Source organism: Setaria viridis, chromosome 1 (assembly GCF_005286985.2).
Source record: "Setaria viridis chromosome 1, Setaria_viridis_v4.0, whole genome shotgun sequence".
Lineage (NCBI taxonomy): Eukaryota > Viridiplantae > Streptophyta > Magnoliopsida > Poales > Poaceae > Setaria > Setaria viridis.
Genome location: NC_048263.2, coordinates 29,116,620 through 29,140,000, shown reverse-complemented (window position 1 = coordinate 29,140,000; position 23,381 = coordinate 29,116,620). Strand labels below are relative to the sequence as shown.

The 23,381-nt window shown below is 45.5% G+C and overlaps 3 protein-coding genes, 1 non-coding gene and 1 pseudogene across 4 annotated transcripts; 3 read left to right on the top strand and 2 right to left on the bottom strand.

Moving 5' to 3' along the window:
- The first annotated feature begins 48 nt into the window (after positions 1-48).
- LOC117859778 (2-oxoglutarate-dependent dioxygenase DAO-like) lies at positions 49-1,314 on the top strand (annotated as a pseudogene).
- Positions 1,315-6,275: 4,961 nt separating this feature from the next.
- LOC117859742 (uncharacterized) lies at positions 6,276-12,252 on the bottom strand. Its single transcript, XM_034742928.2, has 8 exons — positions 12,043-12,252; positions 10,238-10,773; positions 9,734-9,899; positions 9,602-9,652; positions 9,174-9,356; positions 8,950-9,046; positions 7,041-7,729; positions 6,276-6,957 (listed from the first exon to the last, which is right to left on the bottom strand). Exons 2-8 carry the CDS (start codon positions 10,699-10,701, stop codon positions 6,595-6,597), a joined length of 2,013 nt encoding a protein of 670 aa, XP_034598819.1. The 5' UTR covers positions 10,702-10,773; positions 12,043-12,252; the 3' UTR covers positions 6,276-6,594.
- Positions 12,253-16,320: 4,068 nt separating this feature from the next.
- Positions 16,321-16,478, bottom strand: LOC117841808 (U12 minor spliceosomal RNA). Its single transcript, XR_004637389.1, has one exon. It is a non-coding gene; the product is annotated as a U12 minor spliceosomal RNA (small nuclear RNA).
- A 310-nt stretch (positions 16,479-16,788) lies between these two features.
- Positions 16,789-19,834, top strand: LOC117841416 (ribosome biogenesis protein BRX1 homolog 1). The gene is made up of 8 exons (XM_034721774.2): positions 16,789-17,118; positions 17,217-17,358; positions 17,698-17,776; positions 17,897-18,021; positions 18,414-18,515; positions 18,598-18,666; positions 18,765-18,863; positions 19,518-19,834. The coding sequence occupies exons 1-8, from the start codon at positions 16,898-16,900 to the stop codon at positions 19,650-19,652; spliced, it is 972 nt and encodes a 323-aa protein (XP_034577665.1). The 5' UTR covers positions 16,789-16,897; the 3' UTR covers positions 19,653-19,834.
- Positions 19,835-20,664: 830 nt separating this feature from the next.
- Positions 20,665-22,532, top strand: LOC117859735 (large ribosomal subunit protein eL6x). Its single transcript, XM_034742922.2, has 4 exons — positions 20,665-20,944; positions 21,036-21,142; positions 21,939-22,120; positions 22,219-22,532. The coding sequence occupies exons 1-4, from the start codon at positions 20,730-20,732 to the stop codon at positions 22,372-22,374; spliced, it is 660 nt and encodes a 219-aa protein (XP_034598813.1). The 5' UTR covers positions 20,665-20,729; the 3' UTR covers positions 22,375-22,532.
- Positions 22,533-23,381: the final 849 nt, after the last annotated feature.

Below are 23,381 nucleotides of genomic sequence, written 5' to 3'. Positions count from 1 at the left end.
CGTGCAATTATGGACAAAATTATGCGACACATGAGAGTCGAACAATAAAATTTGCAGGCATCTTTCTCCTAAAATACTCGGTTTTGTCACGATCCCATGGAACCACCCGTATCAACTAACTACAAGCTAGCAAGGTCCAACTGAACTCGCTCACAAGTCACATTCGGCCAAGATGTTAGAGATCCCGGTGTTCGACCTGCCCCTCGTCGGCGCGCGGCCGGACGAGTCCGCGCGGCTGCTGGCCGCGGCCCGGCTTCTGGGCTGCTTCCGCGTGTCCGGCCATGGCGTGCCGCTCGAGCTCCAGGCCAGCATGAAGGCCGCCGCGCGGGCGCTGCACGAGCTCCCCGTGGACGCCGCAGCGCCGACGTCGCGCCGCCGGACAGCGGGTACGTGCACCCGAGCGCCACGAACCCGCTGTTCGAGTCCCTCGCCGTGCACGACGCCTCCGCCCCCGCCGACGTCGAGGCCTTCTGCGACCTCATCGGCGCGCCGCCGCACATCAGGTGACGGAATTGATTAATTTCACTAAGCGCGCCGCGTTCCTCGCCGCCATTAATATTGGTGCGCGCGCAGGGCGACCATCGAAGCGTACGCCGAGAAGACGCACGAGCTAGCCCTGGACGTCGCGGCGAAGATGGCCGCGGGCCTCGGCGTGGGCGGGGAGGAGGAGGGCGTTGTCGGCGTTCTGTGACTGGCCGTGCCAGCTCCGGATGAACAGGTACAACTACACGGCGGAGACCGTGGGGTCGCCCGGCGTGCAGGTGCACACGGACTCCAGCTTCCTCACCGTGCTCCTGGAAGACGACCGCATCGGCGGCCTCGAGGTGGCCGACCCGGACACCGCCGAGTTCGAGCCCGTCGACCTGCCCCTCCCCGGCTCCCTCCTCGTCAACATCGGTGACATCGCCACGGTCAGCCTCTCTCCGCTCTCCGGCTGCATACCTCGCCGGTGGCCATCCCGTGCTGAGCTTGGTCGCGTCGTGTGCTGCAGGCGTGGAGCGACGGGGAGCTCCACAACGCGAGGCACGGGGTGCGGTCGCCGCCACGCGCTTCACGGTGGGCATGTTCCTGCTGGCGCCCCGGGGAGGTGCGCGCGCCGGTTCAGGGCGTTCAGCTACGGCGAGCACCGGCGGGCTCGGCACTCCACCCTGGGCCGTGCCGGCGAGGCACTTACACAGTTCGCCATCTGAGATCGAGGCACGAGTATTTTGTATTTATCCTTCCCACTGCATCTTTCCTGATTTGCTGGAGCTATTCATTAAAGTGAAAGTTAGAAGAGAAAAAAGGGTTGGTGAGAGTGGTTAGTGAGCGAGCTCTGGCAACCATACGAGCCCCGATTACCGTAATGGGAAGATCAGGGGAGGACTACGGCCTCCCGTGACCGCGCGAATGGAAACCGGGAAGGGACGCCAAACTGGGCTCAGATAGGGGAGGTTTCCCTCCGACCCAACCTGTAACGGCCGAACGACAAGTGCTTGGCTTGGGACGGGCCCGAATGACAAGGTGCTTGAGAGTTCGGCCTGCCATCGTCTACGAGACGAGCTGCGTTCCCGAATCCAGGGCTCAACTCACAACCCAGGTGACGGCCCGTTGGGCCAAAACCATGTCGCAACACCAACTCTTTTGCCCTCCGGCTGACTGGAGTAACAGGCCCGCGCGACCGCACCCGGCGTTTGTAGACTCGAGGCGTGTCCCTTTAAGCCGAGTTGTTCTGAGAGTGATTAGCAGTATGGGACTAAAAGGAGCACTTGGCTTGCAGGGTGAGTGGAGCTGGATTTAGTTGCATGCGCTCGCTTTTCTTGTTTGCGCCAGGTCTTTGTGCGTGCTGTAAAGCGTGACCGGTCGCCACTGTCATGGCGATGTTCAGTAGTATATCAGACGGTGGCCTCTTTGAGAAAATAGTGGTTTTCTACTTGGTCATGCATGCAGTTGGGGGTAACAAAGGAACGAACACGTACCCACCACTACCATGACCCATGAGAAAGGCAACCAGGTTTTTCCGGCAAGGTTGCAACAAAACCACGCCTGAGAAGTCTTGCGATGCAGTGGCGGTGGCGACGACGACGACGACTTGCTGATGACTGATGAGCACGAGCGCGCATGGCTCAGATCCCACGTACAATTCCTCCCAATTCGAACCTATTGCACGTAATGAGCTATCTACACAGGTTTTTTTATGAGTTTTACGGGCCGAAGAACGCGCAACGAGACAAGCCTAAGAAAGTTTACTGGGTTTCCCTTATCCACATAGTCTTTAATAGTTTGATGCCAAACTGATAAGTAAACTGCAGAAGGACCAACATAAACACTCACTCCCTGTCAAAAGGAACTCGCCCTATGACTCCATCTCCAAAGGGCAGAGCTTGGGGAGCTAGTGTTCAGTGTGTTGTGGAGCTCCTGACAGCGAGAAAATATGACATCTTCCCTCTCCCTTAGCGGTCGTTGCTAATGTAACACATTAGCCGAAGCCTAGTTCTAGAGTTTCTCCACGCGCAAAATACCCTTACCAAACTTTTCTTTTTTGCGCTGAAGTTCTTCCTTCTCTCCCGAGCCGCATGATCGTGGACCTAATCACCTCCCGGCAGCTGCAGGTTACACACGCATGCACATACGGTAATTACTTGTTATATACCTGTGGCGAGATCATCCTAAGGGGGTGTTTGTTTCTTTAGCACCTTCTAAAATTCCTGTTGCATCGAATGTTTAGATATTAATTAGGAGTATTAAATATAGGCTAATTACAAAACTAATTGCACAGATAGAGACTAATTTGCGAGATGAAGCTATTAAGCCTAATTAGTTCATGATTTGATAATGTGATGCTACAGTAAACATGTGCTAATGATGGATTAATTAGGCTTAATAGATTCGTCTCGTGAATTAGCCTCCATCTATATAATTAGTTTTATAATTAGCTCATGTTTAGTCCTCCTAGTTAGCCTTCGAATATTCGATGTGACATGAATTTTAGTCACGACTAAAGATCCAAATACCCCCTAAATCTGGATGAAGGAATGTATCATAAAAAAAGAATTCAGTCACGACTAAAGATCCAAACACCCCCTAAATCTGGATGGATGAATGGATCATAAAAAAAGGAAAAGAGTTGATGAGAGGGGTTTATGAGCGAACCATAGCAACCATACGGAGGCCCCCATTAAACCTTAGCCACACATAATCATCATCATGGGGCCTAAAATCAAGGATTAAATATCCCGTGAGCACCGTATGGAAACCCGGGGAGATAGTCGACAATGACCGCCGAGTGAAATCTCAGCCAGCCCATCGCTTTATGGGCGAGCTCCCCGGGCCAAAGCCGCGTCTCAATTTAAATGGGCCCCTGGTCAGACAACTCCACGGCTTTGAGCTAAGGCTCGAGCTCACAACCCAGAAACCCAAGACCGATAGCTGGGCCGTGAGTCTTGTCGCTGCATCATACTCTTTTGCCCTCCGAGGCTGGAGTAACAGGCTCGCGCCACCGGGCCTGGCGGTTGCAGCTCGGGATGCGTGCCCTTTTAAGCTGGCTCGTCCTGGCTGTGATTAGCAGTACGGGACTAAATGGGGAGCGTCGTTTGTTGAGCACTGACCGGACCTCTTTTCGTGTGAGTGCTTATCTTCTCTGCCCTCTTCTGCATGCCGCTGTTTACATGTAAGCGTTGTCCTCCTACACTTCGCACCTGGCTGCTGGTTCACTGTCTGGTTCATCTTATGTGTCACTAGGCCCCCTTGTTGTACTATTTTTACTTTTTCCTTTTAGACGATAGTATGTACTAGTGCGAGTTTTACTTTCTCATGCAATTCGGATTTAGAAAATAATTCAGTAATCACCAGCCGATCATGATCGGGTAGCCTGAAGGATGACGAGAGATCGAGAGTCGAGACGAACGTCGGCAGCGTAGCACAATGCTGCCCCTGCGCACAGCAGACGAGGCTTTCCCGCAACCGCGCGAAGCAGGCTTACCTACTATCTCGGACGGGCTTCTGGCCTTTGAACGTTCAGTCCGAGCCCATTGGCATCTAACGGGCTACATGTATATGGGCCTTTTAGTTTTCCAGGCCGCGGAGCACGCATAAATCTTACATGGGCCAAATCCGAGAAAGTTACCGTCCAGCCCTTATGTTTTTTCTTTCGTCTTTGACGCCAAACTGACATATAGAGGGATCAGCGTAAATAACTCCCTGGCAAGGAAACTGGCGAGCGTGGCCCTTGATCAGAGAGACCTGCAGTAAGCATGCTGTAAATAACTCTCCTATCCATTTGAAGACACCCGAGTTGAGTTCAAAGCCAAATCCATAGTGGCTTGAGTCTCCCACGGTCCACGCGCAAGCCACCACCAAACTCCGTTTTCCCCCCCACCTACATATTGCACCGTGTGTAAAATTAAGATTCGTGCACGATGTTTGCTTGCATCGTTCAGTGCAACAAAAATAAAAAATAAAAATTTGCGGACACATTAAAAGGAAAAAAATAAAAAACAAAAGAGTGGGTAGGAGGGGATAGTATGCAAGCCAATGCTCCACGAAGCGGGCTGCGCGTGTGCGCGCACAGCCCGGCGGCGACAACGACCAAGCGCGCATCGAATGCGCAGCAACTTGCCCCGCCCGACTCCGTGGAAGCCCCGCGCGGCGTATACGGGCTCCAGGCTGGGGGCGGACCCCACAACCTAAATTGCCCGCCGGCGGGTCTGCCGGCCTACCGGGGCCGAAGCCTGCCCCCTAATCGACAGCCCATCAACACCCCACAGAGAGTCCACATGTGCACCTCGACCACAACAACGGCCCGCCGGCAATCTCCTCGGCTAAGGCCCGACTAGCGCGCGCCAACATTACTGCTTTCACCAGTCTCTGGTGGCCTGCCCTCCTCACCGGCCCAAGTGCGTCAACGACCGGCCTGCCCTCCTCACAGGTCAACGGTCCAACGAGCGCCCATTCTCTAACGGGCCTCCTCAACGGGTCACAAGCCTGGCACCACTGGCTCAGCGCCTGCACCCAAACTACCGCAACTTGGCCAACTTGGACGGGCCAGGATCTCATCAACAGCTGGTCTTCTGCGCCGCGCTTCGTCTGGCGTCTCTGGTGGGCCGGGCACCACATGCCTTTCGGCGGGCTGACTCTGACATGGGCTCGAACGCACACATCCCTTCCCCACCCACTCTTTAGCCCTCCTGAAGCTGGAGTGACAGGCACGCGCTACCGTGCTTGGCTGACGCGGGCGCTGCCAGGCTAATATTTAAGCTGGTTGGTGCGTCGTCTTGTAAGCGGTATGGTACTAATCTGGGAGGAAGTCCCTGGCGGCAGGAGGGGCGAGGCGTTTGTTGCTGCTCCGTGGCATTTAAACAACAACTTATGTGGGCCGGCCGGCCGGCCGGCCTCCTGCGTAGCCCATACAGTTGCGTGACCGTCTTCGGCCAGTTTTTTTTAAAAAATGAATCAAGTGCCTCGACGGCACCTTGCCTGCAACCGGCTGTCTCTTGTGTGCTTTGAAATTACTAGTACTAGCACACGTTTCCCAAGTTCAGTCGCAGTTTTTTATAGCTAGTGTTTGATCGCTGCCATAAAGGAGAATCTAAGATTAGTGATATGAAAAACATCTTAATAAGTCTTAGTGAAAACAAACAGATATCCTTTTTGTCAGATTCCATAATCTATCACACCATCCATCTTCCGCCAAAGTGTGACATGCACATGCTTATTTGTCAACTATGTCATTGTGCCCAATGTATAAGTAGAAATATGACAAGATAGGATCCATGTTGCCGGATACTCCTTCCATCTTAAATTATAGATCTATTTTGACTTTTTAGATACATGATTTTTCTATGCACCATATGTCTACATGCATAACAAAATTATGAATCTAGAAAATCTAAAACGAGAACAAACAGAGGTAATAGCTACTAGCATTCCACAATGTATAATCTATGTATTGCGTTTTGGAATCCCTAGCTAAAATAAACTAGATCTTAGCCTATCACTTTCTTATCCTTATCTAAGCTTACATAGGTGTTTTTTAAACAAAAGCATGACTACTAAGGTTAGTTACCTTGGTAAAAAAAAAAGGTTAGAAGAGTAACTAACCAAAAGCGCCCTTTACTTACCGCCACATTCCACCAAATAATCTTTGAAGTTTTCATACATATTTGAAAAGCCATTAAAAAGGACTTTTGTTATCATATTTTTGTGAAATGATTGCAGCTTTCCCTCGTTGAAAACGTAAGATATGACTGTTGCTCACTTGCTCTCCAGTTTCATCTCGAAAGAGGCAAAAAAAAGAGTAGCACATGAAGCGGTATACCTTGCCATTGATGCTGCTATAGCAGTGAGTCATCACATGGTCATACTGCATACAGGAAATACGTACAGCACCGTAAATATTTACTTATTAACAGGTTGATGTCAAACGATCACATGAATCAATGTCTAAGTTGGCTCAACCAACGATGAACACACTCAAGATAACCAATTTCGACCTCCTTTTGCAGGAAAGATAACCAGCTTGCCTTGCCTCATCCATCCGCACGCGCAGGAGCAGAAGCGTAGGGCACTTTTGCAAATTCCGAACAAGAATGATGGTTACGGCATGTTGCTGTTATGTTAAAAACCAGCCCATCCAGATGGTTGCTCTACTTTCTTCGCCACACCAGTGCTGAATCTCTGGGATGAGCTGCCTTGAGCAGTGGTCCTGTTGATCTGCGTAGCAGTGCTTGCTGCTGCTGCTGACGTTCTGTAATTATCGGTGCCAAAACCCCAGGCATCGGGCGAAGGACCTGGGTTTGTGCTCTTGGTTAGGTTTTGCCTCCCATTAGTTGCATGATCAACCTTTGGCCGGGCCTGGGCCTGGGTCTTTGTCTCAGGGAACACCTGCCATGTTTTGGCATCAGAACTGGCTGATTTAGAGTTGCTTGCAAGCATTCCATGTTCAAGCTCCCACACCGTTCCTTCAATCTTTTCCTTTCGCTGCATGGATTAATCTCAACGTAAGATGCTTAGACAGGACTAAAAAATATGTTGTACTAGACAGTTGTATGTAGAGCAATCACCTGAGGTCCAGAGTCTTGTGTTCTAGAGCTGACTTTGTTTGACGGAGGTGTTGTCTCAGCAAGGGCGCGCTTCAGTTCTTGGAGCTCCTGACGCTGTGATCGGCATATTGCAGATAGCTTTTCATACTTGGCTGTCATCTCGTCCTTCTCCAATGTGGTTTTCTTCAACTGCTCCTTCAGACTGGACAATTCGAGTTCAAGTTCAGATGCCTTACCAGCAGCAATGTTGAGATTGTGTGTGTCAAAATCTGCAACAAAGCTGTTGAATGGATCTTTCTCACATTTTGGCTTGGGCTGAGCTTGGTTTGCTTTAACTTTCACAGAACTTTGTGTCTCCTTGAACAAATTTGTGTCAGAGACACCTGCAAATCCATTATTAGGCAAGGAGTTACTTGGTGCTTTACTTGTTCGTGACGACTGGCCAGAATGACCATGCCTATCCCCAGGGATAGAGATGCTGGTGTCCACCCTGCTTTGGTTCTGCTTTGATGACAGTGATGGTTTAATTGGCTCCTCGTCAAACAAAGGTTTCCTATTATCCGCACCTTGTGCATGCTGAGTTGCCCAAAATGCACCTAAAGGTGCATCTCCTGCCCTTGAGCTTCCGTGCGATAAAGAACTATTAGATTGCTCTCTTGGAGGCGGAGGAGGATTCCTTCTAGGCATCACATGTGTTCTTTTATGTGCACCTACACAAGCAAAATAGATTATCGGCAAATAACTATCACTTGGCCACTGGCCAGTCATGTCCAAAAATACAACAGTAAACTAGTACAGTGACCTTGTCCATTAACCACACTTTCCTTCTTGCAGAAAACATAAAGGACATACAGTCAGGCTAAAATAGTAAAGTATGATATACTATTAATGTATGATATACTATTAATGGTTAAAGTGTAGTCTTGGAAACCACACCGGATCAAGCAATGCCTTACATTTTGAAAAAGAGGGGCATACAACATCCAAAATAAGATTGTCTAAGAGGGGATTAGAGTACATGTAGTAATTACCCAAGTCAGAGGCCAGGACACAGAAATAACAAATACTTAAATAGGATAATAACGTAGCCAAATAACCCATGTACACGTAAAATTCTTGTCAGAGCTCACTAGCGCAGGAAAATGGATTATAAAGTCTGGCATCCAACCCTACCGGAATTATCTATCGAACCTGCACCAATTTATATTGGTATATTAAATTCGTGTTGTAGTAATTAGGTATTTAGGTCACTAGATCATGTTAGGTTATCCCAAATAAAAAGGCAGTTCCCACAAAAATGAGTTGAGGACACAAAAGGGCTATTCGTTGAAGAAATGCAAATCCTGCTTTGCTTGAATCAAAATCCCTACAGCCAAGTTCTTCAAGTCACTCTGACTGGCTTTAGCTTCACAAAATGATTTGTATCCTGACTTAACGGAATAATGCCAAAATATATACACAAGGAGTTATGCAAACCGTTATGCATGAATCCATAGGGCCTACAATATCTTATCAGCAGGTCCACATCCGTAACATAACTAGTTTCTTACCACTTAACTTAGTCAATTAGAGATAAGCTAGGGGTTAGTTTCGACCTATTAGGTTACATTCAATCTAGGTGCATGGCTGTTGTGGATCATCAATAAAGGGTAAGTGAGAATTAAGAAGGAAAAGCCTTCTTCGTGCCTGTCCATGGCGACCCCCTGTATATCTCTCGTCCCCTCTCCAATCCCCAAATCCAGACACATGCTAACTTTCTGTCCTCAAGGGGTCCTTTTGAAATACATGAGTTATCAAACAAGCAAACAAAATTAAGATTTTCCCCCATACTAACTACAAATTCTTTAGGAAGTACTGCAAATCAATGGCAACAACACATGATCAATAAATTATGTTCTACTTGTACAGACAATTTCTTCTAGCACCTCACCTTCATCTTGCAAACTCATGGAAATGGCTGATGAAGGACCATCAGGTAACCTTTTCTGTAACTCAAGCGGCAGTAGCTCATTAACACGAAACCAGACCTGTGAAGTATATAGTTTATAACATAAGCCAAATAAAACTATTTGTCTGATTCCTAGAGCTACATGCAACAGTCTATGACTAACCTAGTATCATGGAGATGAATGGCCAATCAATCAAAGCTCTTGCCTGCGTGATGTCTGGCCTGACATTTGGAGAGGCTTCCAGCATATCTTTGATCAACCCTGTGACAGCAGTGCTATACTTGGGTTGCTCCGGGATACGATAATTGCCATTGAGTATCTGCAACTTGGATTCTCCATCAAACGCTGACTTGAAGTAGCATATTCTATATAAAAGGCACCCCAAGGCCTGCCAATGGTAAATAAGAAAGTTACAAATAACTTTACCCTTAGCCATGCTATGCAGGAGGTGCAAGACAAATGGCCCAATGATTAATGTTAGCATAAAAAAAGATGCATTTAAAATTTTTATGAAGTTAATTTGCCTGTCTCTGATAATTAAAGTAAGAACATAGCACATGATATGCCATTGATTTGCTTACTATTTGAAAATATGCATCCTAAAGACCACATGTTCATATGCTTTGCACTTACCCAAATATCGACTTTCTCGCTAATAACTTCTCTTCTGTAGAGATCCCACATCTGAAAACCCATCATGGCATCATTAGAGGTTGCAAAGGTTTGTTAATTTAAAATCCATCATGTAGATAGCTGTTCATTTACCTCAGGGGCCCTGTAGGCTGGGGTTGTATGTTTCCTGATGATATCTTCCTCAACACCCATCTCTTCTGATTTGTTAAAGCATTTATGATTTGTTGATGTGCTTCCAAAATCACATATTTTCCATGCACCGTCAAAACCAAGAAGAACATTTTCAGCTTTCAGATCCCTAAACAACATGGCAATAAAGTGTAATAAGACATATGTGAATAGCTTATTCATAATTATAACTTTATAACTTGCTTTAGCAACAGCAAACGAGCCCCTCAGCCCTCACTTACACCTAATACAGCACACTGGTACAAGGAAAACTGTTTGCAAATATGCTATAAGGTACATAAATTTTAATCCAGCCCAGAATATTAGCATAGCAGGATACAAATAAGGTACATGAAAGAAAATAACAATATTACAACACTCAATTTGCTAGCGTACCAGTAATTGGCAATTAATTTCAGAAATCTTAATTGTATAATGAAACAGAACAGCATAAAGAATACAACGCACCTATGTGCAATTGGTGGTGACTGTCCATGCATGGCAAAAACAGCATTGCAGGCATCTCTGAAAATTAAAAGCACCTTCTTCTCCTCATAGTAACCACTACCTCTGCTCTCCATTGCACTCACCAAGGACTTCTCACAGAACTCCATCACAAGAAGTGCCTCCTTTGTGCGCCCCATATCAAAAACATCATGTGCAACAAGTGTGACCACATTGGGATGCCCTTTGAGGAGGTTCATAACCTGAATTTCCTTCATGACAAGATCAAGTGATTCTGAATCATTGCAAATAATGTGCTTCAATGCGTACAACTTCGATGGATGTACTGTGTCACATGCCAGATATACACAAGAGAAACCTCCTTGTGCAATGGCATTTCGTACTGTAATCTTCACACTACCAACATCAACGGTGCGACCTTCCAACCCACTCTGTGCTTTCCCCCCAAAGGGATTGAGCCTCCACATTATTGTAAAACCCAAGACAGAATGAATGAAATCCCAGTGCTTATTTATTGAGTAAAGCTTCTCCAAATGTTCCTGTGTAAACCAAGGGCAATAGAATGAAACTTTTGATATTGAGCAAGTAACATGAAGCATATATGCACAAAAAAGTGGATGGGAAATCATTGAAAAAAAACTGGCATTCATGAAATAAATTGTCCAAAGAAGGCTACAAGTTTCATGTCTGCGTTCATATGAAATGTAAACCATGATCATCTGCATGGAGATAGTTGTATGCAAGAAATGCCCATTGGTACCAGATCAGACGGTGTCTACTCTCAGAGTCCCAAAGATTGAAAAGAATCAATATAACTTGATACTCCAAATCTAAATTTACTGTTTTGTTTTTCAGAAATATCTAATGGTGTGAAACTAAACTTATATATATGGGTAGGACTGATGTCTCCATTTAGTTTTCTGCATGAAGCACTATCAAGAACAGGCATAGAAAGTAGCATTACAATAACATGATCCAGTATCAAAAAAATAACCTGATCCAGTATCAAAAAAATAACCTGATCCAAATCCATCTCCCACAACCTAGCACAAGTACTGTTTGAGGATTCCGTTCCACTGTGAACACTACCGCAACATACCAAACGTGATAAGACAGGCTTGGAATTAGTGGACCAAAATTTCACTTCTCACATTGATCTGCTGACTGCACCCCGAAAAATCACGGACACATCACAACAGGATGGGCTCAATCCACTGCAAGCAATCACGCAATCCAAGTGCAACTAATTACACCTAAACCACCATGCGGCTACACAGTCCAACACTAAAACAACCACTATGCCCATAAGCTACGATAGCTTAGGGGACACTAATGCCCACGCATTCATGAAAAATCGCATGGCCGTGTCACCCAGACAAACCGAAATAGCGAATCAGGTGCAGCTACTGGTAAGCTATGGCCATGTGACGACGCCCACACATGAGTATTCCCGGGCTCAGATCAGGCGATCTCGGGGTAATCGCTACATGCTTGCTCCAAAAGAGGACCAAACCCATGGAATCTAGCTAACCCGAAGTCCGTGCCCCCGAGCCAGATTACAGCAGTACTGATACACACCAAAATTTCCCCCCGCACAGCTCGAGCGCGAGGCGCAGATCACCGCGAACCCGCGCGCATTCACACGGACAACGGAATCGATCCGCCCTTACCACGCAATAATGCAGGTCCGGCTCCGATCCCTCCCAGACAACCGAATCTAACGAACCAGCCCCAATGGTCCTCCGTTCATCAAGCGACACGCGAATCCCGCGAAAAGCTCGTCGAATCTCGGCAAGGGGGGGGCGCACCTCTAGATCGGTAGCAGAACGCGGCGCTCGCCGAGGTGGGCTCCGGCGCCGGCGGCGTCGGATGCGGGGACGCGATCTCGTCCGGAGATTCGGCGCCCGGGCGCAGGCTGCTGCTGCAAGGCGCTGGAGGGAAGGAGGGAGGAAGGAAGCAAAAAGCCGAGACGTGGAGTGGTGGAGCCGTGGGCGATGGCGAGGCGAAGTGGTGGCCTGGTGGCCGGTGCGGTGGTGTGGCCACAAATAGAAGATTTGTTCTGGGAAAAAATATTTTTGCCCACCCTTCTCCTGTGCTTTCTGTGTACTTATCTCGGAACTCTGTTGTCTTTATTTGCCTAGAGCAAACATGCAATTGATTGCTATCTCAATGACATCCTTATAAAAAAACGTAAAATAAATCCCATTTTTCCGCATATTATGACACGGTAAACTCTGAGCTCATTTCCAAAAAAAACTGCAACACTTGTCCGTGATTGATAAATTTTAGACAAAAAAAATTCAATATTCGTATGAACTATTAAAAGTAATCGTGTGTTCCGAATAGAGTCTTCAGGTTCGCATAAAAAGAACAGCAGGTCCGGAGTAATTAATAAGGTACAAGTGCAAGAAACGAGTTTTGTGGGCAATGAGAAATGTATGAGTGCGAAACACAACAAATCAACATTCGAGTACCTTCAATTCTCCTTGCATATCTATTTAGTCTTATATTTTAACTATTCCTCCGTTCCAAATTATAAATCATTCCAATTTTATGAGACTCAAATCATTTTATATTTAACTAAAATTATATAAATTTTGATCAAAATTGAGATATTTTGACTCTCCAGGAAAATTGAAATGACTTATAATTTAGAAATCATTGTGGTAGAGTCCAGCTCTAAAAGAGGGAGTATTTGGATATGTGATTATGGTGGACCTTAGTTTCTAGATTGTAATTCTCAATAGTTCAAAGCATTTTTCGATAGTGTGTACTGCTTGTAGACACAACTTCAGGATAACACCAAAAAATGGATACATGGGGAGCCACGAACTACATGAATGGCAGGACTTTGCTTTTGGTTTACTACATTGCTAATGCTACCTATTTGCACCGTAAGAGCCTGTTGGGAATGAAGAATGGAAAACGCATTTATCGAAGGAAACACAGGAAAAGAAAAGTAACGGAGTATCAAAACAGAGGATTGGAAAAACACAGGAAGAGAACATGATTTGGTGTTTAGAACAAAGGAATACGTGACATAGGAATTGAAAAGTTAGTAAGGGTTAAAAAAAATTTAGTACCTAGTGGCAGATTAATTAACAGATACAGTACGTGACTACATCCGATGCCTTAAATCGAGTGACACTTACGTGTGGGGCCCATGGTCCGTGAACCAGGCCTGTCCACCGTCTCCAGGATGCCGACGAGGCGACGAGTGCTCACGCCTCCGCGTGCTTGGCTGGTTGCCATGGATATTCGCTGAGATTTCCTCCACGCCGTCGCTCGACACTTGCCGGCTTGCCGCCGTGGTTTAGTTTGACTTATCTCTGCTTGCGAAGGGTTCGATTTGGAGGCTGTGGTGGTGCTTGCTTGTTTGATTTCTTTGGGATTTCTTTGGGTTTCCATTCCTTCTTTTCCCTTTTTCTTAAAGAAAATTGGTTCAATTTGCGAATCGATTTTCCGCTGCTAGATCCGTCGCTTGTGATGTCGTCTTGGTTGGGAGCGCTGCAGCTATAAGCTGTCACACATCGGTGAATTTTGAGACCTAGCTTGCATTCTCCAGACGATGGATGTTGCTTATCCTTAATCCTCCCACGTCCGTCTAGTAAATGACACATGCTGCCTCGAAGGAAGAGAAAACAAGAGCTGAGAGTGGATTTTTCCTTTCCTGCGAAATCAGCATCTAGCTACAGGATTCCGGAGGAAGGAGATCCGTGTTTCCTCCATCCCAAACGCTTCACTAGCGTTTCTTTCCTCCGTTTTTCCCGTGAAAATCCTTCGTTCCAGACGAGGCCTAAGTTTACGCTTGATCACGCAACCAAACAGAGGAGGTGTTGGGCTGTACTGTCTGGGTTGGTAGCATGTTTTGATCACTGCACATCACAAAGCGATCACAAGACATGGCGCCAGTGTGCAGGAAAGTGAGATCCTACTCTTGCGTACAATGACCCTCCATCAAAGCTCACCGGAGACGAACGATTCGCTCTTTGAGGGGAAAAAACATCGGGGTCGGTGCTAAGCCCCAAAGCCCCAATTCTCTGCCTGCCTTCCAGATAAGCTGCTTCGAATTCAGTTCGAGCCATGCCATTCACAGTTCGATGGCGTTTGAGCTTTTAATCAAAATTTGAGCATTTGAGCTTTTAATCAAAATTTCGGACACTACCAACTATTCATACCTCGCCTTGTACAATGGCATCCAACCGAGTATAGGTTCTAATTTAGTATTACGAATGCACAAATTTTGTCAAAGTTATTGTACTAAATTGAACATTTTACATGTTGTACCAATCCGCACCCAATTGCCAAGTTATTGTACTAAGTTAAATATTTTACGAAGTTATTGGACCAATGTGCACCAAGTACAAGTCATTATATGGTTGGTGCAATTTACTCTTAATATATTGACAAATCTGACCCAACACCTGCACAGCGTGGGAATGGGCTTGGCCACACTAGGCTCGGGCTACCAAAATTTCATCAAATTTTAAAACTTGGCCAAACCAAGTTTTTCATTATGTCTCGGCGTGGTTAGGGTTCTTTTGTTGAAAACTTACTCATTCAACTTTGGAGTCAACTTTTGAGTCTTCTCGACTTGATATGAGTTCTCGTAGTAACGTGTTTTATCGATAGTGAGGTCCTATTTGTTTGAGCTTCCCGGCAACTTCTCAGCGTGAACAAATAACGAATTTGTCGTGCAGCTTCTAGAAAGCCAAAAGCTCAGAAAAGCTGAATTTATATGGAAAGCTGAAAAGCTCAGTTTTCTTAGCTTTTCGTAGGTTTTTGAGTCCAGGATGCTAAACACATCTTCTAAAAAGGTAGTATTGGTTTTTTTCAGAACCAAAAAGTTCGGAAAAACTCAAAAGTTACAGCTCAAACAAACAGGATGATAACTTCTCAATCTAATGGTCTTGCTTAACATCCTGGAACACTTTATACGTATACCGGGTTTGATCTTCATCCTGAAACACCTTATACGTATACCGGGTATGATCTTCATATATTGGTGTGAGAGGATGCGGATTTAATGTTTTTCGCTAAAGAAATTGAAGCCATTTGATATCACGCTAAGTTTAGAATTTAGTTAACTTGTGCATTCTAAAATTTTAAATGGTAGTATTTGAAGATTAGTCATGGTGCCCTAGCAGCTCAACACAAATATCCCTCGGTAGATTGTCAGTATAAAATACAGACACCATGATGAAGTTTGGCTGTGACATTTTGTGAACGGGCAGACGATTGTAATCAACAACGATTGTAATCAATAGACGGCAAGATGACAATGCTTGATCGCTTTTATATCATTGTGCATGGGGTTGCACTATACTGTGTCGTGAACAATAGAGTGGATCCATAATAATGCTATTCCATCTAATTTCAAATATAAGTGCATTTAGCCTTCATCATATCATTCTTCTAAAAATAAGATAATTGATAGACAAACTGATGATGGAAGAATATCAATTACTTTTAACACGAAGACTATGGTGACAATTGGCAATTGGATTGTTCTACATTTCAGATGCATAGTAGGTCCAAAAGATATTACTTGGAAGCAGACGTGGACTTGAACTACACATTACAAGTAGCCCCTTAATAAACCCTAAACTCTTTGACTTGAAGATGAAAGTAAGGGTCTGAAAACTCATAGCTGCAAACGCCTTGTAAACATCCCTAAACTCAGATTTGTGACATCATCAGCTGCTTTTAAAAATGAATCCAGTGTTCCCTCGAGGTGTGTGGATTCATTGCAAGCATTTTTTTGAAAACAATTTCATCGTAAGCCCTAGCAAAATTAAAATAATTACAAAATCGTGTGAAAGCGATCGAAATAGAAGGGCAAAGGGAAGGGAAGAATGCTTAAAGGGAAGGGAAGAATGCAAGGAAGCCTGATTGGTTGGTGTATAAAATTTGTGCACAAAATTTGCTAGTTGGTGTACAAATTTCATGCCAGGGCAAGAATTTTAGAATATAACTTGAATTTGAGAATATGACTTGTTTGGATACCAAATACCAGAGCCAACCAACCAATCTGGCCTAATACCCGCCCGCTTCTGAATCAAATTATTTGGGTCTGATTTGGTGGGTGGGGAGGCCCGCACAGGCAAGTCCTGCAAAGTACGGCAGTGTCCGTACCCGCGCCAGCCTCTTCCCCCTTCAAAAATTGCCGTGCAGGTTATGACCCCGCACCGCGAGCGGCTCTCACCGCACCGCTTTGTTTTCCTTACTCATTAGTTTAAGGCAAGTATCACCGCTAGCACCCCGCCTCCTATATGTACCACCCACCGCTCCGCGAGCCTCTCCCATCGCCGGTATGGGATTATTTCTTCCTCTTCTCTTGTGGGAACGCTCTGCTTCTCTTGTGTTGTGCGGCGCCTCTCTCTGGTTCCAAAACAGCTGATGACGTTTGGGCCGGCCTTCTTCCAGCCGGCCCGGCCATTAGTCGATTTGCATGCGCTGGCTGGTCCATGCAGGCCCATTCAGCCCACTTGATAAGCGACTCAACTGCCCGACCCAAAGAAGCTTAAACCCTAGCTCGCCGTCGTGCTCGTCTCCCCCCCCCGCAGGCAAAGCGCCTGCTCCCTCCCCCTCCACCTCCAGGCTTCTTTCACCGTTCGCCGCCGCCTCCGCGCCTTCGAGCCCGCACGGAACGCGCCTAGTGCCATGGCGAAGAAGCGGAAGCGCACCGACGCGCCCGCGAAGGCCGCCGTCGCAGAGAAGCCCGACGACTCCGCGCCGGAGCGCCCGCCGCGCACGCTCTTCGGCTTCAAGGAGCCGGCCCCCGACGCCGAGCCCGCATCCGAGGCCGCTGGCTCCGCCGCGGCGGCGCCGTTCCGGAACAAGGAGAAGGTGCTCATCACCTGCTCCCGCCGCATCACGTACAGGTGGGTGCTACCTGTTCTACCCCCTTTTGCGGTGCCGTAACTCGAAGTATCCTGTGGTGGGTGATTCGATTGACGCGTGCTTGCGTGCTTCGTCGCAGGTACCGGCATCTGATGCAGGACATCCTGTCGCTGCTCCCGCACGCGAAGAAGGACAGCAAGGTCGAGTCGAAGCAGAGCAAGGGTAACGCGCTGAACGAGCTGCTCGAGCTCAGGAGCTGCTCCAGCTGCCTCTTCTTCGAGGTTTAGCTCTTCTACTCCGTTCCCTTCGTGCACGCTGTAGTTTAGTCACTATCGTGATGCTTCAGGTTGCTAGCTAATGGCACCGTCTTATGCTGGTTGCTGGATAAATTAGTGGTGCATAGCTAATCTCAAGCTTTAGTTGGTCCAAGTTATTCTGAATGTCTTTTGAGCTATCAGATTAGTTACCAACTCCCATTTGGTTTGGTATAAAATAGTCTAGTGGGAGTACTAGATCTGCATCATCCCACAATTATAATTCTTCAATTTACATTAGCAATATACTTGTCAATTCTGGTAATGTATTGATTTCTGTGGCTAAATTTTCTTGTGCATGTACAGTGCAGAAAACAGAAGGATCTTTACCTTTGGATGGTCAAGTCTCCTGGAGGACCATCAGTGAAATTTCTAGTTAATGCTGGTATGCTACAACACAAATATTACTTATTCTGTGACTGTTATTGGCTACAGTTTATAACGCGTTTGCTTTTCTCATGATTATGATCCATTTATGATGACCATAATGTGATGTTCACTGCAGTTCACACTATGGAGGAGTTGAAGCTTACTGGTAACCATCTAAAAGGCTCACGCCCTCTTCTTACGTTTTCTACAAATTTTGATGAGCAACCTCATTGGATGCTTGTGAAGGAAATGATAACTCAGGTGCGTAACCGGTTTGACATGTTATACCATGTCAATGTTTTTGCTAAGCATTTAAACAAGTTGAAGATGAACTGGACTAATCTGTACCTTTATTTGGATTTGCTCTGTTGTTTTCTCTTTGATGTCAAAAGTGGTCAAACTTGAATTTTGTATGTCTTTTATTATAAAGATCAAATTTGTATAACCTTTTTGGTGGATTTCAATCCATAATGCACAGAAGAGTTCCATATGTTGACTCTAGTTCTTTTCTTTGAAATTTATGGCATGACAACATATTATATGCTGCTATTCAATCTTGCATTTGCATTGCTCGCTGTGAATCAAAAAGATCTTAAGAGTATTATAAAGCAAAAACGGAGGTGATAGTGAAGTCCTTGCATGTTTTTGTGCAGATATTTGCTACTCCTAAAGATCACCGTAAAGTCAAACCTTTCCATGACCATGTGTTTGCCTTCTCCATTGTGGATGGCCATGTTTGGTTTCGAAACTACCAGGTGATCAATTGATTCCTTTGTCAGAATGAATTTTGGTTCGGATGAGCTTCCATCTGAATGTTAGAAACCAATATGTTTGCAGATTTCTGTTCCCCACAATGAGATTGACAAAGTTGATAAAGGAGGTTTGGATAAAATGACACTTATTGAGGTAATGGCGCAGAACTTCTGCCTGGATAGTTCACATCCTTAGAAATTTAGCTTTCTCTAAATCTAAATAATAATATTTGCTCGAATTGCTCTATGTAGGTTGGCCCCAGGTTTTGTTTGAATCCAATCAAAATATTCGGTGGTAGTTTTGGTGGTCCTACATGGTATGAGAATCCATTCTATATTTCTCCCAATCAGGTATGTTGATTCACTGATCTGTTGTCGAGTATTGATCATATCATTGAAATATAAATGTAGACCTTACTATCTTTTGTAAAGCCAACCTGGATTTATTACTTTTCATCATCAAGGGATAGTCTCACTATAAATTGTTTTATTCCTTCGATTTTAACCCAACAACAACAAAGCCTTCAATTATAACCAAAGTTCGAGAAAGTTAGTTAGGCAGGTCACACAATTTATTTCACAGAACTTTCATATAGTCAATGATCCACTTTTTAATGAATTGAGTGACGAAGTATCCTAGAATGGTACTTGATCTAAAATGCTATCAGCATCATTTTAAAGGCATTCTTAAGCATATGCACGCATATTAGTAGAGCGCAGTGTACGCCACTAACAATTTGAGATGCATTGTTGCGTACAACACTGCCATCCTGTTTGCAATTTTGTTGGGGACAACAATGAAAAGCCATATTATGTTTGGTGCGCGCACTCTAAATTCATAGTAGTTTGTAGCTTCTTGTTGTCTAGCATGATAATATTGATCATCTGCTGGTGCATGGTTCATTTGAGGACTTGGTATCATTGTACATGTGATTTTATCCAACTAGAACATGCTTACTGTACCCTTCCAACACTTACATCTGGCCTGCTTTGTGTTCCTTCCAGATCCGTGCACTAGAGAAGCGGCAGAAGGCAGGCAAATATGCCAAGAAGGTGAAGGCCAAGGTGAAGAGGAAGATGCACGAGATGGAGAACACCCTAGAACCTGATGAGTTTGCTGAGCTCTGGAAAGGGGAGTAGATGTGCTTCGATCGACCCTATCAAAGGCGTGAAACACCTGCAACGGCTTTAATGAAGCACCTATTTTGTTTACCAGTGTCCATGTTGTGGAAGTTTTGTATGACAAAGCATGCGATTATTTTACATAAACTGGATTCTAGTGATAAGACAACATCAGCCCATATTTTCTCTTCTCGTGTTTACCGATATTGGTTTTGTTGCTGTGTGTTTGATGCACTGAGGGGGTGTTTGGATACACCCCACTAAAATTTAGCATTTAGCACCTGTCGCATCGGATGTTTGATGCTAATTAGGAGTATTAAACATAGGCTAATTATAAAATTAATTGCACAGATGGAGTCTAATTCACGAGACGAATCTATTAAGCCTAATTAGTTCATGATTTGACAATGTGGTGCTACCGTAACTATTTGCTAATGACGGATTAATTAGGCTTAATAGATTTGTCTCGCGAATTAGCACAGAGTTCTGCAATTACTTTTATAATTAGATCATATTTAGTCCTCCTTATTAGGATGAGCATCCGAACATCCGATACGACACTGCTCTCTTCAGTGTTCATGTCACTTACGTGTTGGTTGCTGAAAATCGTAAACGAGGAAGCTCGATCACAGCTGAAAGCTCAAGAATCGAGATGGCCATCCGATGATCTGCCGCTCATAGTGATGGACCATGGTCTATTGATGGCGCTTCAGCAATGTTTTAGCAAGGCAGCAATCAGCAGCGGTAATTAATGATCTTTTTACTAGAAGGCCCCATTTTAGCGTATACATATTCTTACAAAACCGTTTCCTCTTTTTTGGCAAAAATTATCCATAACTATACGCTCCCTTGTGCATCCTAAAATGGGCCACAAACAAACTCATCTGAACTGTGTACAGCACGCGAGAGGCTGGCTAATGGGCCTCAACAAATAGGCCCATTACCTGCACGCGGAGGAGCCCAAGGACCTAGGGTTTCCACCTCCACGCCGCCGCACACATATAAATCCCGTGACCAAACCCTCTCCTCCATTCTTCGCCCGCCGCCGCCCCCAGCCCCACGAGCCGAAGCAGCGCCTTGCACCGCTCCGATCCAATGGCGCCGACGTCGAAGCTGTCGCAGGGCATCAAGCGCGCGTCGCGGTCGCACGCGTACCACCGCCGGGGGCTGTGGGCCATCAAGGCCAAGCACGGCGGCGCCTTCCCCAAGGCCGAGAAGCCCTCCGCCGCCAAGGAGCCCAAGTTCTACCCCGCCGACGACGTCAAGCCCCGCGCCCCCAGCACCCGCAAGCCTAAGCCCACTAAGCTCAGGTGCCCCATCGTCCCTGCAAGTGGCAGCCAGAGTGGTGTTCGTGTTCATTTTCGTGTAGATTTGATTCGACTCGGCCGTTCGTTTGCGCAGGTCGACCATCACGCCCGGGACCGTGCTGATCCTGCTCGCTGGCCGCTTCATGGGGAAGAGAGTGGTGTTCCTCAAGCAGCTCAAGTCCGGCCTCCTCCTCATCTCTGGTGAGCTGCGCTTCCTCCTATTGCGTGATGCCGTGTTGGCGTGTTTGTTTTGCTTTTGCCCTCAAACACATTCAGCTAGCCGAGTTGTGTGGATCTACGATGCATGGGCAAAGTTTTTGTAGGTGTTTGCTAATCAGTGATCTATAAAATTGTAAATGTTGCGGACTGACTTAGTCTGTCTAATGCTGCTCAATACCTTGGTCGCTTTTTAGCCTAGGTCTGTAGGCCGCAGGTTCCATCTGTCATTTTTGTTCTTATGCTTATTAGTTGTTACTTCTCTTGGAGAGGCCATCCCATTTATCATAAAATTACTTCGTGTACGTTTTCTTGAATAGATGAATTGAGTGTTTATGGAATTCATTTTGGACTCAGTGACTTGTATGTGTTGCCTTTTTGCCTTGGTCAAGGTTTGGCAGGATGTAAGAATATCACATGGGCTGTCTTTGTTGGCACTGTAAGATAGATAGAAATAAACATAACATTCTAGATATAGGTTAGGTATATTCTGTTGAACTGCTGGAATCATTTTGGTTCACGAGGATTAATTAATGGAGATTGATACTAGCCTCTTGAATGTATGGAAGTTACTTTATTCTAAGTTCATAAAATTGTCAACAGCTACCTGTGTATGACAGGAAGGAAATTAAAGTTAATAAACTGATTCTGTTCACTATTGCAACCCAGCAGCTTCTAGAGCCACATGCCCTCAGTTCATGCGTGCAGAGGAGCTGTTTTCTGCTGTTATGTTCCACTTGATAATGTAGCCCTAGTTTTAATGTTTCTGTTGTCCTTGCAGGGCCTTTCAAGATCAATGGAGTACCAATCCGCCGTGTGAACCAGACCTACGTCATTGCTACATCCACCAAGGTTGACATCTCTGGTGTTGATGTTTCCAAGTTTGATGACAAGTACTTTGCCAGGGAGAAGAAGCAGAAGGTGAAGAAGACTGAAGGCGAGCTTTTTGAGACAGAGAAGGAGGTAGGCATCCGAGTTCCTTAACCCTAACTCGTTGACCTATTGCAATCAGTTTTGCTCCATGTGATAATTACCGGACCCTCGTGTATGCTGATCTGCAGGCATCCAAGTCTCTGCCTGACTTCAAGAAGGATGACCAGAAGGCCGTCGATGCTGCTCTGATCAAGGCTATTGAGGCTGTCCCAGAGTTGAAGACCTACCTTGGTGCCCGGTTCTCTCTCAGGGATGGTGACAAGCCCCATGAGATGGTCTTCTAAGTGTAGTTTTTGAGTTCCGAAGAAGTCGTTTTGCCTAGTGTGCCCCTGTACTTCTGAGTTTTGTACCCCCGGGTAGTGAACCTTTGATCTCTATTGAAGTCTGCCTGTTAAATATTATGAGAAGATTTAAGAAAAGTTTTATCCGTAGTGGTGCTTCATCATTGCGTTTATCTGTTGGGCCCTTTGTTTAATAGAGCTTGATGTTAACCGGTAGTATCTTGGTTGTCCTATTTGTTTGAATTGCTCATTTTTTGCGATGTTTGTGGCATCATTTGAGTGACTTTCATGAGTGATACGCTGGGTTTAGGGGTTTTGGAAATGGAATGGTGGATCCTGGTCTCCTGGGTAAGCTCTGTGTAGAATGTGGAGTTTGTCAGTGTGTATCCTGATCATGTTGTCGCGGATTGCAAGTTTGCAATATCGTGGAGATTGGCAGTGTTTATTTCATGCAAATGGACAGAGAGAACCCCGTTTAAGTGACGTTTTCGCAGGGCTAGGCGCCAGCCAAATCTCGTGCAGACCAACAATTTAACAGCCTACAATACGAGGATTCAAATAGTCCCAGCTTTTTTTAGACAGCTTTAATCCTTAACCGTGACTGTCGACTAAAGACAACTCGTTCTGGTTTCCTTTCTCTCCTTTTTGAATTAATTCTTTGTATACAGCAATTCAACCAAAATTCTAAGGTTGCTTATGAGAATTCAGATAGTGGATAGTGATTATGAGAATCTGGATTCTTAAAAGTAACAGTCTTGTTTGGATTTTAGATTATAATCCGGATAGTGGGTTCTTTGAAAAGCTCAATTATCTATAATACCTTTAGCTTGGATGGGGAATAAAGATTGGAACAGAGGCCAACCTATAATCTCCAAATAGCTAGGTTGAAGGAGATAGTGGGATTATTAGAATCTAGAGGGTAGATTCTTACCATTCGTTACACCAGTTTTCCCATTTGGATCCATTAGTGATTATTTTTAAGTGGATTATATAATCTTTAGGGAATCAAA